The 13,863-nt window shown below is 38.3% G+C and overlaps 1 protein-coding gene across 1 annotated transcript in view; it reads right to left on the bottom strand.

Moving 5' to 3' along the window:
* LOC143702932 (butyrophilin-like protein 10) overlaps window positions 1-13,863 on the bottom strand; it is a 19,462-nt gene extending 5,599 nt beyond the window's left edge. Inside the window, exons 1-3 of the mRNA XM_077196860.1 lie at window positions 13,479-13,863; window positions 5,574-5,921; window positions 4,643-4,918 (exon numbers count right to left, since the gene is read on the bottom strand). Coding sequence (XP_077052975.1) covers window positions 4,643-4,918; window positions 5,574-5,921; window positions 13,479-13,863 — 1,009 coding nt within the window. The remainder of the gene's footprint in view (window positions 1-4,642; window positions 4,919-5,573; window positions 5,922-13,478) is intronic.

Genomic DNA, 13,863 nt, shown 5'->3' with positions numbered 1-13,863 from the left:
GGATAACACATAGTGTCAGCCATCTTCTTTGGAAGGTAAGCTAGCAGGCTCTTGTTCTGTGGAGAAAGCTGAGTAGTAACTTTAGGGGTTACCGTCCTCTTTTTCCCAGACATGTCCGGGATTCAGCTTTTGCTTTCTGCGGTCGCCATTAATTGTTTACATGCACAGCTTTTGTTTCAATCTAACTGAATTCATTCTGATTGGTGAATCTGAATGTAGTGTTTACATGAACGCTAAACAAGTGATCGGTTGATGTGCGTTTTAACATTGCTAGGAAAATTCCCGCTCCTCCATTAGAGATACGAGACCGGTGCGACTCACAGGTGTCGCTCATCAGTAATCACGCCACCGGCCTCGCGTCGTTCTCCACACGGCCTTCACTCGTCCTGCTCGCCACAGTAAACATGATGAATGGCGACTGTAGAACGCAAAAGCCGAATCCCGGACATTTTGGGCGATCTCGAAACACATTTTCGGGCAGAATCAAGGAGACTCACAAGTAGCCTAGACTTGTTGTTTAACTACTGCGCTCTGTTACCGGTAGTCGTGGCCTCCCTGGGCAGCGAAGCAAGTGCATTCTGGGAGTTGTTGTCTTTCATCCACATTAGCCAAAAATACATTTTCTGTCTTTTCTCAGTCTAGAAAGCTCCAAATTCAAAAATAATTTCACATTTCTTCTACATATATTACCCATTTTAAATACACATTCATCTTTCCAGAGGTGGAGTGACCCTTTAAAGTCTATATTTTCCATTTAAAGTATAGCGTTCCTTGAGAGAAAGAACGCACTTTCTTGATGTTTTGAGAATACTCTCCTGTTTATAGTTAGAGCCTGGCCAAATCCAACGTTGGAAAAGCTGTGTCGTGTGTGTGTGTTAGTCTTTTTGGTTACCGGTTAAGGAACCACTGGCATTATTGGAGATTGACTGAGTTGTTGTTCTGGGCATCTTGGCGCCCAGCAACCCAAACCTGTGACCTGGAAGGTCATGACGTGCCTAACTTCAGCTGCATAATCGATGGAGATATGCTTCAGTCTATCTGTATATGTGTGGAAAATTACTGTGTTTATCTATTTCTTAGCCAATGAGAATCATTCAACCTGTAAGCAATGGCGTAGCTTAGACCTTGGAAATGGTATAACGGCTGTGATCTTTGTAACTGTAAGCGGGGCGGCCTACGAACTCCTGTGTCAGTCTTCTTGAAGCTGTCTTCTGCTAATGAAACTGCAAACTATCTTCAGTAAATCTCTTCTTTAATTTATTATAATTCTGACTCTGGGTCTTCATTCGTCATATATGGTTCTGGGTCTTTGACTGTATACCCCTTACATCCTGAAAACTCAACTTTTCATTAAAAGTGGTGAGCGCTAATATTCTCTCTCCAGTGATGACACAGCTCTCTCTCTGCCATTGCGTTTTTGATTTTGAAATAAGCTGATGACAAATAAATTGCAGCACATATCGGTTGCTTTTGGTGATAAGAACTCTGCAAAATGAATATAAATCCAATCTTCAGTTCTTACACTATGAGAGAGATACACTGGAGAGAGAGAGATACACTGGAGAGAGATACACTTCTTACACTGTAGAGATTAGTTTTCAGCTTCTTGTCTTTCCCTTTGAGAAAAAGAAGTTTATTCAAGTGTGCTATTAGTATACTTATTTTAAACAAAAAAATAAGAAAGTACAGTACTTAAAATTGCACTTAAGTATACTTGACTTATACTGACAGAAAAGTGTATTTGGCCTATTCTTGAACTCAATCTTTTGATCGAGATATACTTTAAAAGTATAATTAAGTATTCTAAGTATACTTGGCTAGTTGTGTTTACTCTTTTGTAGTTGTGTTTTACTCTTATAAACTTACATTGTTTTGAAAATGTTGATTTATAAAGAAAGCAGATATGTTCCTAATTCTGAGTATCTGAATTCTTGTTTAGGCTAGTGCACATAGGAATTTACTTCAAATCTACTGTACCCTTTGATGATCGTTCTGAATCAGATCTGGGCGTAGTCTTTGACAAAAATGTGATTTTCTCAGCTTTTTGTTTAAAATGTTGCTTTTGGAGACATGGATATCTGGAAAATTCAGACAAAGAGTAAAGTAGATTTGAAATAAGTTCCTATGTACACTACCAGTGCAGTAGCCTACAGAAAAATTCAGAACATATCTGTTTTCTTTATGAATCAATATTTTCAAAAAATGTAATAGGCTACTCAATCAAAAGAGTAAACAACAATAGCCAAGTATACTTAGAATACTTAATACTTTTAAGTATACTTAAGTGCAATTTTAAGTATATTTCTGAGAAGTACATAAAAATTACACTGTAAATATCCTTTCTTATTTTTAGTTTAAAATAAGTATACTAATAGCACACTTGAATAAACTTTAGAATAAACAAATGCTGGTGGAGGAAAACGTTTTTCTTTTTTGACTTGCTCCTGCAAAAGGAAAGACTCAGTTTCACATTGTCAGCATCCCCTCCCCTGGTTTGTATCCACCCATCCCTTTCAGACAGATTCCTCTTGTGGCGACAGTTATTCCTGTTGAATGTGGTTCACCCTCCTATGTTGTGGTATATGCCAACATTATCCTGGATACCAGAGCTGTTGATAAAACACAAATACTTGCTGCCCTGGTCATGACGAGAATGACCACCACTTCATTGCATTGACGCACCTACAATTTGTCCTCTTTTGAATTCTAATATCTCTTAATATGTTGTGTGGATTGCAATATTTTACGTAGAGCTGTGCTATTGCTCTGCTAATTCAACCTTCACACTCTGCTCTTAGTATTAGAATGTAAAATCAGAGAAGATTGGCCACCAGGCCGCACGGCGTGAACCCTACAACACTATATTGTCCAAACCCTACATGAAATAACAGTGACGGCTTTTAAGTAAGGGCAAGATTTTGAGGAGGAAAATGTGGGGATAAAATTCCTAGTTATTCGTTTCATTTCCCATCTCAGAATGTGTATACCATGTTTGTAATTTCACCGTTTTATCACCATAAAATATGACTGTCGAAACCATCGCTGCCTTTTCCTGTGGAAGTGTCATATCTCCATGTAATTACAGCTGTTGGAAAAACTGTGCCCACGCATGTCTGAGAGAGAGATACAGATCCGTGTGTCGTCTGAACGTGAAAAAAAGAGTACTTGTTTACGAAAATAATGCCATTTCTGCCACTGGTTGTCCTTCAAGCTTTACGTTTTTTGCATACTGCTTGATAAGTTCGAGAAGATCTCACTGTGCCCTGAAATTCTCATCTTATAAAAACCTCATAGTTGAAGCAGATGACAAGCAAGCACTTTACTAGAGCTTTTCATGGTTCATAACACTTGGAATAATATGACTCACCCAGACCACATTCATTTATTTTGTCGGGAAAACAACACGTCCCTAAATAGTAATACAATGTCATAACCCTTTAATGACTTTTTCCCGACATCACGTCAGTGACATATCCCATCAAAATAAAAAAAAATAAAGGCCATCTTGAATAGAGCTATTCGAGAGCAGTCGGCTGGCTCATTTATTGTTTTTTAAATATTATGTTAAACTTTATTCTTGTTCATACAGGTGTTGTTTTAGGCAGTAAATAAAGTATTGAATAAAAAGTGTTTCTGTTGCTTCATGAAAACGACAGAAACGTCTGTATTTGACAAACACTGCACGCAGTCCGTTTCATCTGTGATGAAGTGCAAACATTGTGCGAGCATCACTACGAGAAGCAGACAAAGAAATTAAGATCAGAATGAGCATCAAACACACATGTAGCCAATTAGCAAGCAGGGGGCGTGTCCACTCATGATGGGGGAGGAGAGAGAGAGTAAGCATTTGTAGAAAGACTGTAGAAAGAAAGATGGCTGAGATATTACCAGAGAAAAAGGTTAGAGGAATATAATTGGAAAAAGAAGGGTTACAATCAGGCAAGAGCATTAGGAATCATGTTAATATTGGAGAAGCTTTCCAGTGCTGGAGAGAGAGAGGTTAGAGACGGGGAACCAAGAAGGCCTGAAAAGGTTGCGTTGTTTCTGCTCCACATGAGTAACAATGGCTTTGCTGTGTTTCACAGAACCAATATATGCAGTTGTTGAATCACAGCTAATACTTGTGAATCACCATACTTTGCACGCTGTGTCTGATTTAATTAATATTGAAAAAAATTAGAAACGTTTCTTGAGCAAATCAGCATATTCTAATGAATTTTGAAGGATCATGTGACACTGAAGACTGGAGTAATGATGCTGAAAATTCAGCTATGCATCACAGGAATAAATTGTAAATTGTAATATTCCACAATTGTACCGACTCCAAACGTTTGTGAAAATCCATCAAATCATCATATTTTTTGTAACATCGGTTTGGAACACAATAAAACAAAATCAAATGATTGATCAAATGTAAACAAGTATCTCATAAAGCAGTGTTTCTCAACCCTGCTCCTGAAGGACCCCACAACTCATCAGCTCATTATTACATGGGGATATATGTGATAATGAGCTGATGAGTTGAATCAGGTGTGTTTGATTAGGGAGAAAGTAAATGTGCAGTGTTGGGGGTCCTTCAGGAGCACGGTTGAGAAACACTGCCATTCAATAAAAATATTTTTTCCCCCCTGAAAATGCTTACCATAGCTGAGGATAACATGCCTCTGTAGCTCCTGATGCGCAGCCGGGTTTTTTAGAGTAAACGTGACATTGACCGCTAATTTCTGGGTTACGTAGCTGCTTTTTAAGTAGTACAGCCCTCCATCTGATGCAGACGAGACCTCCTGGTGGTCAGTGAGATTCTGACCCCCCGACCCCAGCCACAGGATCTCTGGCCTCGGGTAGCCCTCCATCTCATACTGGACCGTCACATCGGAGGATTTGAGATGGATGCTTAACCTCGGCTCGGAATAGAAGACTTGAAGACACAAAACACACATACAATGATTTACCAAATCCAATACATTCACTCAAATCTCTCACATCAACGAAATCTTTCAACATTACGAAATGGGATAGTCATGCAATAGTTCACACTAAAAAAGAAACTCCTGTCATTATTTACTCACCCTCATCAGTTCTAATTCCAATTTTGTGTTGCACCAAAAACATTGCAATGTACGGGTTTGGAAAGACATGAGCATGAGTAAATAATTACAGGACTATTGCTTTAATTTGAATGGTGACTACTAATGTTTGTCAGAGTTATTATAGTTAAAGATAAACTATGTAACTTTTTTTTGTTCAAAATTAAAAATAATTAAATAATGAGTCAATACATAATCCATTTTTAAGGATTTATTTTAAAAGAAGTAGTGTGTCTAATAATGGGTAAAGCTACAATAACGTCTCCGGCTAGTCAGCTTGAAATCCTTTCCCTTTAAAACTATTTTTTATTTAACTTAACTTGACATACTAGAGTAATTAAAACTTAGATAGAATTAATAAAATTATATAGACATATTTGAAAAAAGCTAATACATATTATATAATGTATATAACAATAAAAACAAATTGAAAATATGAATAAAAACTATAACAGTATATTAAAGTAAAATAACGCTGGCATGTACCTGCGTAGACCAGCTGTAGCTCTCCTTTGCCAGTTCCCTTGGAGTTGCTCACTGTGCACAGGTATTTCCCTGCATCCTTCAGTCCAAAATTTGCTATACTCAGAGATGCATTTCCTTTAGCAAGTTCATTGTGGTTTAAGTTTGTTCGTCCGATATAATCTGGGCTTTGTCGATCGAGCTGGTCCTTCAGGTAGTAGAAGCTGTGCACCACTTGTGAATCTTCTTGCCGTTGCCAGTTGATCACCAGAAGGCTGAGATTAAAGTCTGGCTCAAATTCACAGGAAAGAAAAGCCGTTGCTCCACGATCCACGACGACAGGACCGGGCGGTACTCTGACGAAAAAGGAGTCTAGGAATGAGAAAGATTATACTGAGAGATAATGTTTAGAGGAAGCACAACTTAGTTCAGTACATTTAATGCAAAGACATTCAATGCCTGTATACTTATCAAACACCCATTTCAATTTGACGTTAATACGCTGCTAAACTATTCAGTTAAAAGATCAAGACATTTGAGATAAATTTACTGAGATGCAACACTGCATAAGACTTAAGGACTTTTCATAGATTGTATTTTTAAAATGATGGCCGATACTTAATACACTTATAGATAAAATCAATGCAACGCAATGCAATGTTGCTTCTCAAGTAAATGATCGCATATTTAAGAATATGTATGCTGTAAGAAAAAACAAAACAAAAACAGTAGAAGTAGAAAAACAAATTTCTGCCAGCACCTTATCTGTTAAGTTAACAGACATTTCCTATAACTATAAAACTAATGCAATGCGCCCATTAAAATATGAGTAAAACACCTGAAAAATCAATATGGAAAATTCCTTCATATTTACTGTAACAGTTCTTTATTGTGGGAAGGAGGAGGCAGGAACCGGTGAACATTCACAACTTTAATAATAAAATAAACAAATACAGAAAGACAGTAAAAGACAGCAGCCCCTCATGGACGACTGCTGTCACAATCAATCAATCAATCAAACAAAACATAACATAAGTCCAGGCCTGTTCTCTCTCTCTGTCTCTTCCGTCGTCGCTGCTCCGTGAGAGATACGAGACCGGTGCGTCACTCATCATCTATCGCCACCGGCCATCGTTCTCTCACAACCCTCAGCCTCGTTCTGCTCGCCACATTAACACTACGCATTGATATTGAATATGATATTTTGCAGTGGGATGCAATACTCTAATCTACTCTATTCTAAGTCAGGTCACCTTTATTTCTGTAGCGCTTTATACGAAACAGATTGTTTTCAAGCAGCTTTACAGTGATAAGCACGAAAATAATGATTCAATGATGCAAACAGAGTTCAATTCTGCTGTAAAGCAGCTTTAAAAAGACTATAGTGTCATTATTCTGCTGAAGTGACTTCAGTGTGGATTCAGTTTCGTTCAATAATTCTGAAAATATCATCAAATGTGAAATGAGTTTAAATCAGTAATAAATCAGTTGAAACTGTCATAACGCCTTTTGTGAAACCTTTTTCCATCATACGATCAACAATTTTGGCAATAATGTCTCTTGTAAAAAGAATGCAGCCTGTTGGGTGTATGGTTTTGTAACAGTCGATTGCCAGGATGACTCAAATATTGGCCTTGAGCTGGACACAAAATGAGGCTGGATGTCAACACAAAGATTACTGCGTTTTGTGTGAGTCTGATGAGTAGTTGTTGAATCCATGACTGTCTGGCCTATTGTATTTGGATCCTGTTATTTTTGCATGACCAAATAACTAGGTCAACATAAAATCTCTCTGAGGTGTTTCCACAAAGACAAGGCACGCAATTGATATAAGCAAAACAAAATGATTTAATATAATAATAAAAAATGTAAAAAAAAAATATATTATATATCTATATATAAAATCATATATTAAACTGATCCATTTGACAACTTCTATGAGTATCCAGACCTCATTCAGTCCACAAGATGGCTACAACTTCTACATGAATTTCCATGATTCCCATGATATTTGTGATGAATGCATAAGGAATTAAAAAAAAAATTTTTATTGGTAAATATATTTATAGCTAACCATAACTACAAAGTAAATTATCTAAATCCTAGATTTAAAAAAAAGAATAAGAAAAAAATAAGATTTTATTCATTCCAATGGCCTTTCCAGGCCTGAAAAATAAATAAATCACAATATAAATAAATCCCTGGATGTTTTCCATCACCATGGGAATGCTGGCTCTTTGATAAGAGTGAAGAACAGTTTCTTAATAATAATTAATAATAATAATTTGTTACATTTTATATAGCGCTTTTTTCTGGGACCTCAAAGCACTATACATAGGAGGGGGAATCTCCTCAACCACCACCAATGTGCGGCATCCACCTGGATGATGCGACGGCACCCATATTGCGCCAGAACGCCCACCACACACCAGCTTATTGGTGGAGAGGAGACAGAGTGATGAAGCCAATCAGTATATGGGGATGATTAGGAGGCCATGATGGACAGAGGCCAAGTGGCAAATTTGGCCAGGATGCCGGGTTACACCCCTACTCTTTATCGAAGGACATCCTGGGATTTTTTTTTATGACCACAGAGAGTCAGGACCTCGGTTTGACGTCTCATCCGAAGGACGGTGATTTTTGACAGTATAGTGTCCCCATCACTACACTGGGGCGTTAGGACTCACACCGACCAGGGTGAGCGCCCCCTGCTGGCCTCACTAACACCTCTAACAGCAGCAACCTGGTTTTCCCAGGAGGTTTCCAATCCAGGTACTAACCAGGCTCAGCCCTGCTTAGCTTCAGTGGGAAACCAGTCTTGGGCTACAGGGTGATATGGCTGCTGGTACTGGTTCTTGAGAGGCGATTACCACTGTACAGGTGCCTTATTGTTTTAGTCACACAATAAAGCAAAAAAAGTTACATCGGACTAAATGCAAATATATTGTCTTCAAATCTCCTGTCAACTATAAAAATAGCAGGTTTCAAACTCAGCCATCACTGAAGCATAAAAAATGCATAAAAAATAAACGGGTAAAAATAAAAAACAAAACCCTTTCCTGATACAGTATGGTACGGTGGTGTGCTTTTCTCTAGATAAATGACATCTACTTCACTGAAAAGGACAGGGTTTGGGTCATGTTACAATGAGAATCGACTGCCCGATGGCGAAAGCACCTAAGTCTCCAAAACAGCTGTAAAACACACCCTTTAATGGAAAAGTCCCTTTATGTAATACACATGACTAACACTGCAAAGAGTTTAACACAATTACAAAGGTAGAAATGATCACCAAAAATGATTTTATCGTACAGTTTCAGAAAAGATGTCATTTTAAGATTTTGGTGTTTGTTTTTAAATCTCTTAAAATATCTTTCTGGCCTGATTAAGCTGTATATATGGTCCGCTGAGAGCACTTAGATCTGGTGACCATTTGCTTTTAATTGTCCCACGGGTAAAGTTGAAGAGGGGTTACCGAGGGCATTTGCAGCTCTGTAATATTTTGCCCTCTACATTAAACCGACACAAACACTTGCTTTTTTTAAATCTAGCCTATAAACTTATTTTTATAGTCGGGCATTTGACGCTATGTGAGAGTTGCTTTTTTGTGTTGTTTTCTTCTGTGCTGTTGATTGTTTGTTAGGCGATATGTAGGTACAGCACTTTATAAATAAATTGCTTTATAGATAAACTTTGACTAATTCGAGGAGGGAGCAGACCTCAGCATTAAATCAAGTACCAGTATCAGCTGGTGCACTCAAACACTCCTCCAGAGCGGATATTGCTCCCTCTGGTCATCTTCTGATGACATTGGAAACCGGTTTCTCCTGTTTCCGAAGTGGTTGATAAGAGGGCACTAGCATAACAGAAAAATGGTCAGAACTAAGTTCAAAACGTAGGTTCGGGAGCCGGAGCCTAAACGTTCAGTCCGGTCAATCATCATTACGAGCGTATGTCAATTCGCACACGCATTGACAAATTCTTCTGGCAGCCCTCTTCCTCCAGTAAATTATCTCCTCTTATCAGACATCCCAAGTCTCCCAGAAGTTCCGGGAGTCTCCCGCAAATTGATAGCGGCTCCCTGACGCCTGCAAATTAGCTTTTTGATCCCAAATCTGGGAAAGGTTTTATTGTTTTTTTTTTTTTAACTGTGCAAAATAACTATATAATAGGCATACTGTCTGGAATGTATCCCCTTGTGTAAGAGGGTTTGTTTTCTCAAGGACTTTTTTTTTTTTTTATCATATTTCCCTGCCCATGATTTATCCTCCAATCCAGTTTATCAATCCACACAGACAAAGGCCCTGTCCACACGGAGACGCGTTTAGCTGTATACGTACAAAAATTTTTATCAGATTGGCGTTTCGTTCAGACGAATCCGACGTTTTGGGAGACTGAAACCGCTATTTTTTGAAACCGGGTCCCAGGGTGGATAAATCTGAAAACGACACCCTTGCGTTTTCGTGTGTACGGCCAATCCGTATATTTTGTGAAACAAAATGATTTCATCACCCCACATGTCGACTAGTCAGACGCGCTAAATCATTAACAACAACTGCGACTACTTGCTTGAGTTCATGCTGCAGAAGCTACTGAGCCTCTTTTATTTATTTATTTATTTATTATTTAGGCCTACTTTAATGTATTTTTATTTTGGCCTACTTTAATGTATTTTTATTTTATTTCTTTATTTTACTTCTTTATTTCTTTATATTTCTTTCATATGCTATGATGCTTGTATTTAGTCTGATTAAGACATTTCGTATTTTGTAAGGATGGGCATTTCAAGCAAAAATAATATTCGATTATCGCTGGGAATTATTTTATTAGGCTATTATTCAAAAAACGCACCTCTGCCCCCTCATGCTCACCGGTAACAAGGCGTTCGCTCCGACATTAAATTTCTCTGTACTGTAGGCCTACATGTTGTAGCCATTAAAGAAAAGTTATTTTCATATTTATGTTTAAATATAATGTTATTTTTTCCATTTCATGTTGATTATATGAAAAGTGAACAGCGCGAGTAGCCTAAGCATAAGATGCGCAATATCGAGACACATCATTTTGACCACTTCATTAAGTTTTGTATAAAGCCTTTCTTTATAGTGAATTTCGTTTTGTATAAATTGTATCTTAATTTTAATCCATGTTTCATCAACCAATTTCCTGGATTTAATAAATAAGAAGCTAAAATATAGCAGACAATAGCCTATAATCAGGACATGGAGGCGCCGACGCGATATAACTTGCATCGCACGTGAACTGGAGCTTGTCTCATAAATAAACAGAAACTCAGAAATATATCTAAGCTTGAAATGTCTACTTTTAAACAAAACAATTCAAAACGAAAAGAAACAGACAACTCTAATAATCTATATGAAGTGCGCATTTCTCTAGGCACCTTCACAATACTGCGAAGGTGGCAGGTCAGCATCGTCACAGAAATCACTAGTTTATTAATAAACAATTAAAATGTCTCCTTGCTATATTTGACACATTCATAATGATTAGTCTATTTGCCGATTCTTTGTGGCAAGCGTTATGCTTTAGCTAACTAATCGAATATCGTGACCCATCCCTATTTTGTACCAGGCCATTTATGGCTTTTCATATTGTTCAATAAAGTTATTGGTAAAAAAGAAAAGAAGCTACTGTGCCTAATATTACATACTGTATATTATTGTATACAGCGCGAAAGGTTTATACGCAAGTCTTCTTCTCTATTTTTAGTGTGTCTGTCAGAAATACAGCGCCTCATACTGGTCTGGCATGTATACTACATCGGTTTGAGTCGGTTTCAGTGTTTTCGTGTGTACGCAGATATTTCTTGAGATGGCGCCGCGTTTACGGATTTTTTTTTTAGATCTAAAATTTTAGAATTTTTTTTCGAAATTTTTTATTTTCTTAAAAATGATCGGATAGGGAAAGCTCTGGCTTCGTGTGGACGTGGCTAAAGATCTAACAAACTTCAGAAAGGATTTCCTGACTAGCTGTTTGCCAAAAAATACACAACAAAGACCTATATATTAGGGTGACCATATTTTGATTACCAAAAACCAGGACACTCGGCCCGGCAAACAGATACTCAAATGATACTCGAAGTTTACTAAAAGATGCCTTATTAATTTCAATACATTTAAAGTAGGCTATGCCTCCTCCACAGGACATGTCCTGGGAAAACAGGACTGTTGGTCACCCTACTATATATGCTGTTGTCCAAGTAGCAGCAGGACATATTCAGCATTCACATTAGCATCTACAAACACGATGTGGTCATATTGTCTTTTGACAGGCACATTCACAAGTTGTAAACCACCAGATATAGGACCCTGTTTAAAACGATTCCAAATGCCTCAAGTCACAGTCAATAAACAGCATGAGCATACCTGTGCAAAATTCCCCGCTGCGGTGTATATGTTGGCCTGGCACCGAGTTTCTGTTAGTTACGTACATACTTTTCTAAGCTTTTAACCACTTTTTCTGGGTTTTTTTTGCTGATATAGTACATTTTCTGGAAAAACAACAATTCTGTTAAGTGCTTGGGTGTTCTGCATGGGTATCGAGTTTCTAATTCGGTGCTTTCTGTCCCAAAAGAATCTCACCTCTAGTATATTAGTTTTACACTGTTTTTACAACTGTGCTTTTGAAGAACCATTTTTCATTCCTCAAAGAATCTTTCAGTGAACAATTCTTAAATAAACAATTTTTTCTTAGAGTGAAGAACATTTTAATAATCTAAAGAGATACAATGCAATATAACTAAACAAAAAAATATAATACTAATCATGACAATCTATGTAAGTGATTTTAAAAAGATGGGTTTTTAGCAACTTCTTGAAACTGTCTAATGTGGGAGCATCTCTTACAGAGAGAGGAAATGCACTGCATTACATGGGTGCAGTAACAAAGAAAGCTTTCTCTCTGATAGGTTTTGATTTACACGGAGGCTGCTGAAAAGTAAGAGAATCAGCAGACCACAGGGAACGAGAAGGCATGTACAGGGTAACTATGTCACGGATATAACAAGGGGCTTTGCATGTTAGTGTGAGAGTTTTGAAAACAATACATGACTGAACAGGAAGCCAATGCAAACTATAAATCATGAAGGTGCTGACGTGATGGTGTGTATGTAAGAACACATGTTGCTGAATTCTGGATATTCTACATTTTATTAATTTAGTATGTAAATATATTCAGATATGAATACTGAATATAAACAGATCACTCAGATCATTAGGATCACATCAGCTAGAAATACCAAGGGTTCACTCTCAGTATGGTAAGTCCACATTTAGCAACTATGCCAGTCGCAGCTGGAACCACCTTCCAGAAGTGATCAGATGTGCTCCTAGATTAGTCACATTTCAAATCCAGACTCAAAACACTTCTGTTTAGCCGTGCATTTACTGAATGAGTACTGTGCCGCTGTACGTCCCACTCATTACACTGTATTTTATTTTGCATCCTCCTTTTGATTCTAAACTGAACTCAAATCGCACTGAGAATTGGGTAAGAGAGATGAAACCATGCTGATGACCTGGGTCTGTGGTGGAGTAGTGAGTTTGACGTGTAATTAAACTCAAGGTTCTGTGGGGTGTGGACTGGATTGACGTCAAATAGATTTCTTAGGCGCGCCGAAAGAACACCACGGACACAGTGTAATCATTATGGGAAAACCTCAGCGTAAAACTGGGAGTTGTGGAAAAATATGATACACTGGTGTTTTGCCAGATGAGAAGTTTATCTATGTATCATCTTTTTACTCTTTTAATTAATTTTATAACTGTATCATATATCTCTTTTAATTAATTTGATAACTGTTTTTAACTGTTTATTGTCCTTGCTTTTTTGTGATTATTTTAATTCCATTCTGTGTAAAGCACTTAGAATTGCCATAGAGTATGAAATGTGCTACATAAATAAACTTGCCTTGCCTTAAACGTTCCCTGGTTCCCACCACCTTCTTCCCATAGCAACGAACTCCGTTACATTGGTGCCGAAACCTTGGAGGAATGAGGGATACGCTGTCGGAGAGCCCTCGCTGCTGAGAAGGTCGGGCAGTACGAAGGAGTGGAGGCCGCTGATGGTTCCCGAGGCGGTGGTGCTGGAGCGATGAAAGAACAGGTGGGACGGAGAGCTCGCTGCTGTGCTCCTGGGTCGAGGAGGGGTGGCTGCCGTCCGAGAAGGAGCGGAGGAGTCGCTCTCGTTCGCCGTGGGCCGGAGCCTGTTGCCGTCGGCCATGATGCGGGTGGAGCAGGGAACGGGAGACTCGACCGGAGGAGCCATCGCTGCCCGCCAGGAGGCGGAGGAGCAT

This window comes from Siphateles boraxobius, unplaced genomic scaffold, assembly GCF_051911475.1.
Source record: "Siphateles boraxobius isolate OS27281-9 unplaced genomic scaffold, OSU_SipBor_1 37, whole genome shotgun sequence".
Taxonomy (NCBI): domain Eukaryota; kingdom Metazoa; phylum Chordata; class Actinopteri; order Cypriniformes; family Leuciscidae; genus Siphateles; species Siphateles boraxobius.
This window is presented reverse-complemented; position numbering and strand designations above follow the sequence as displayed.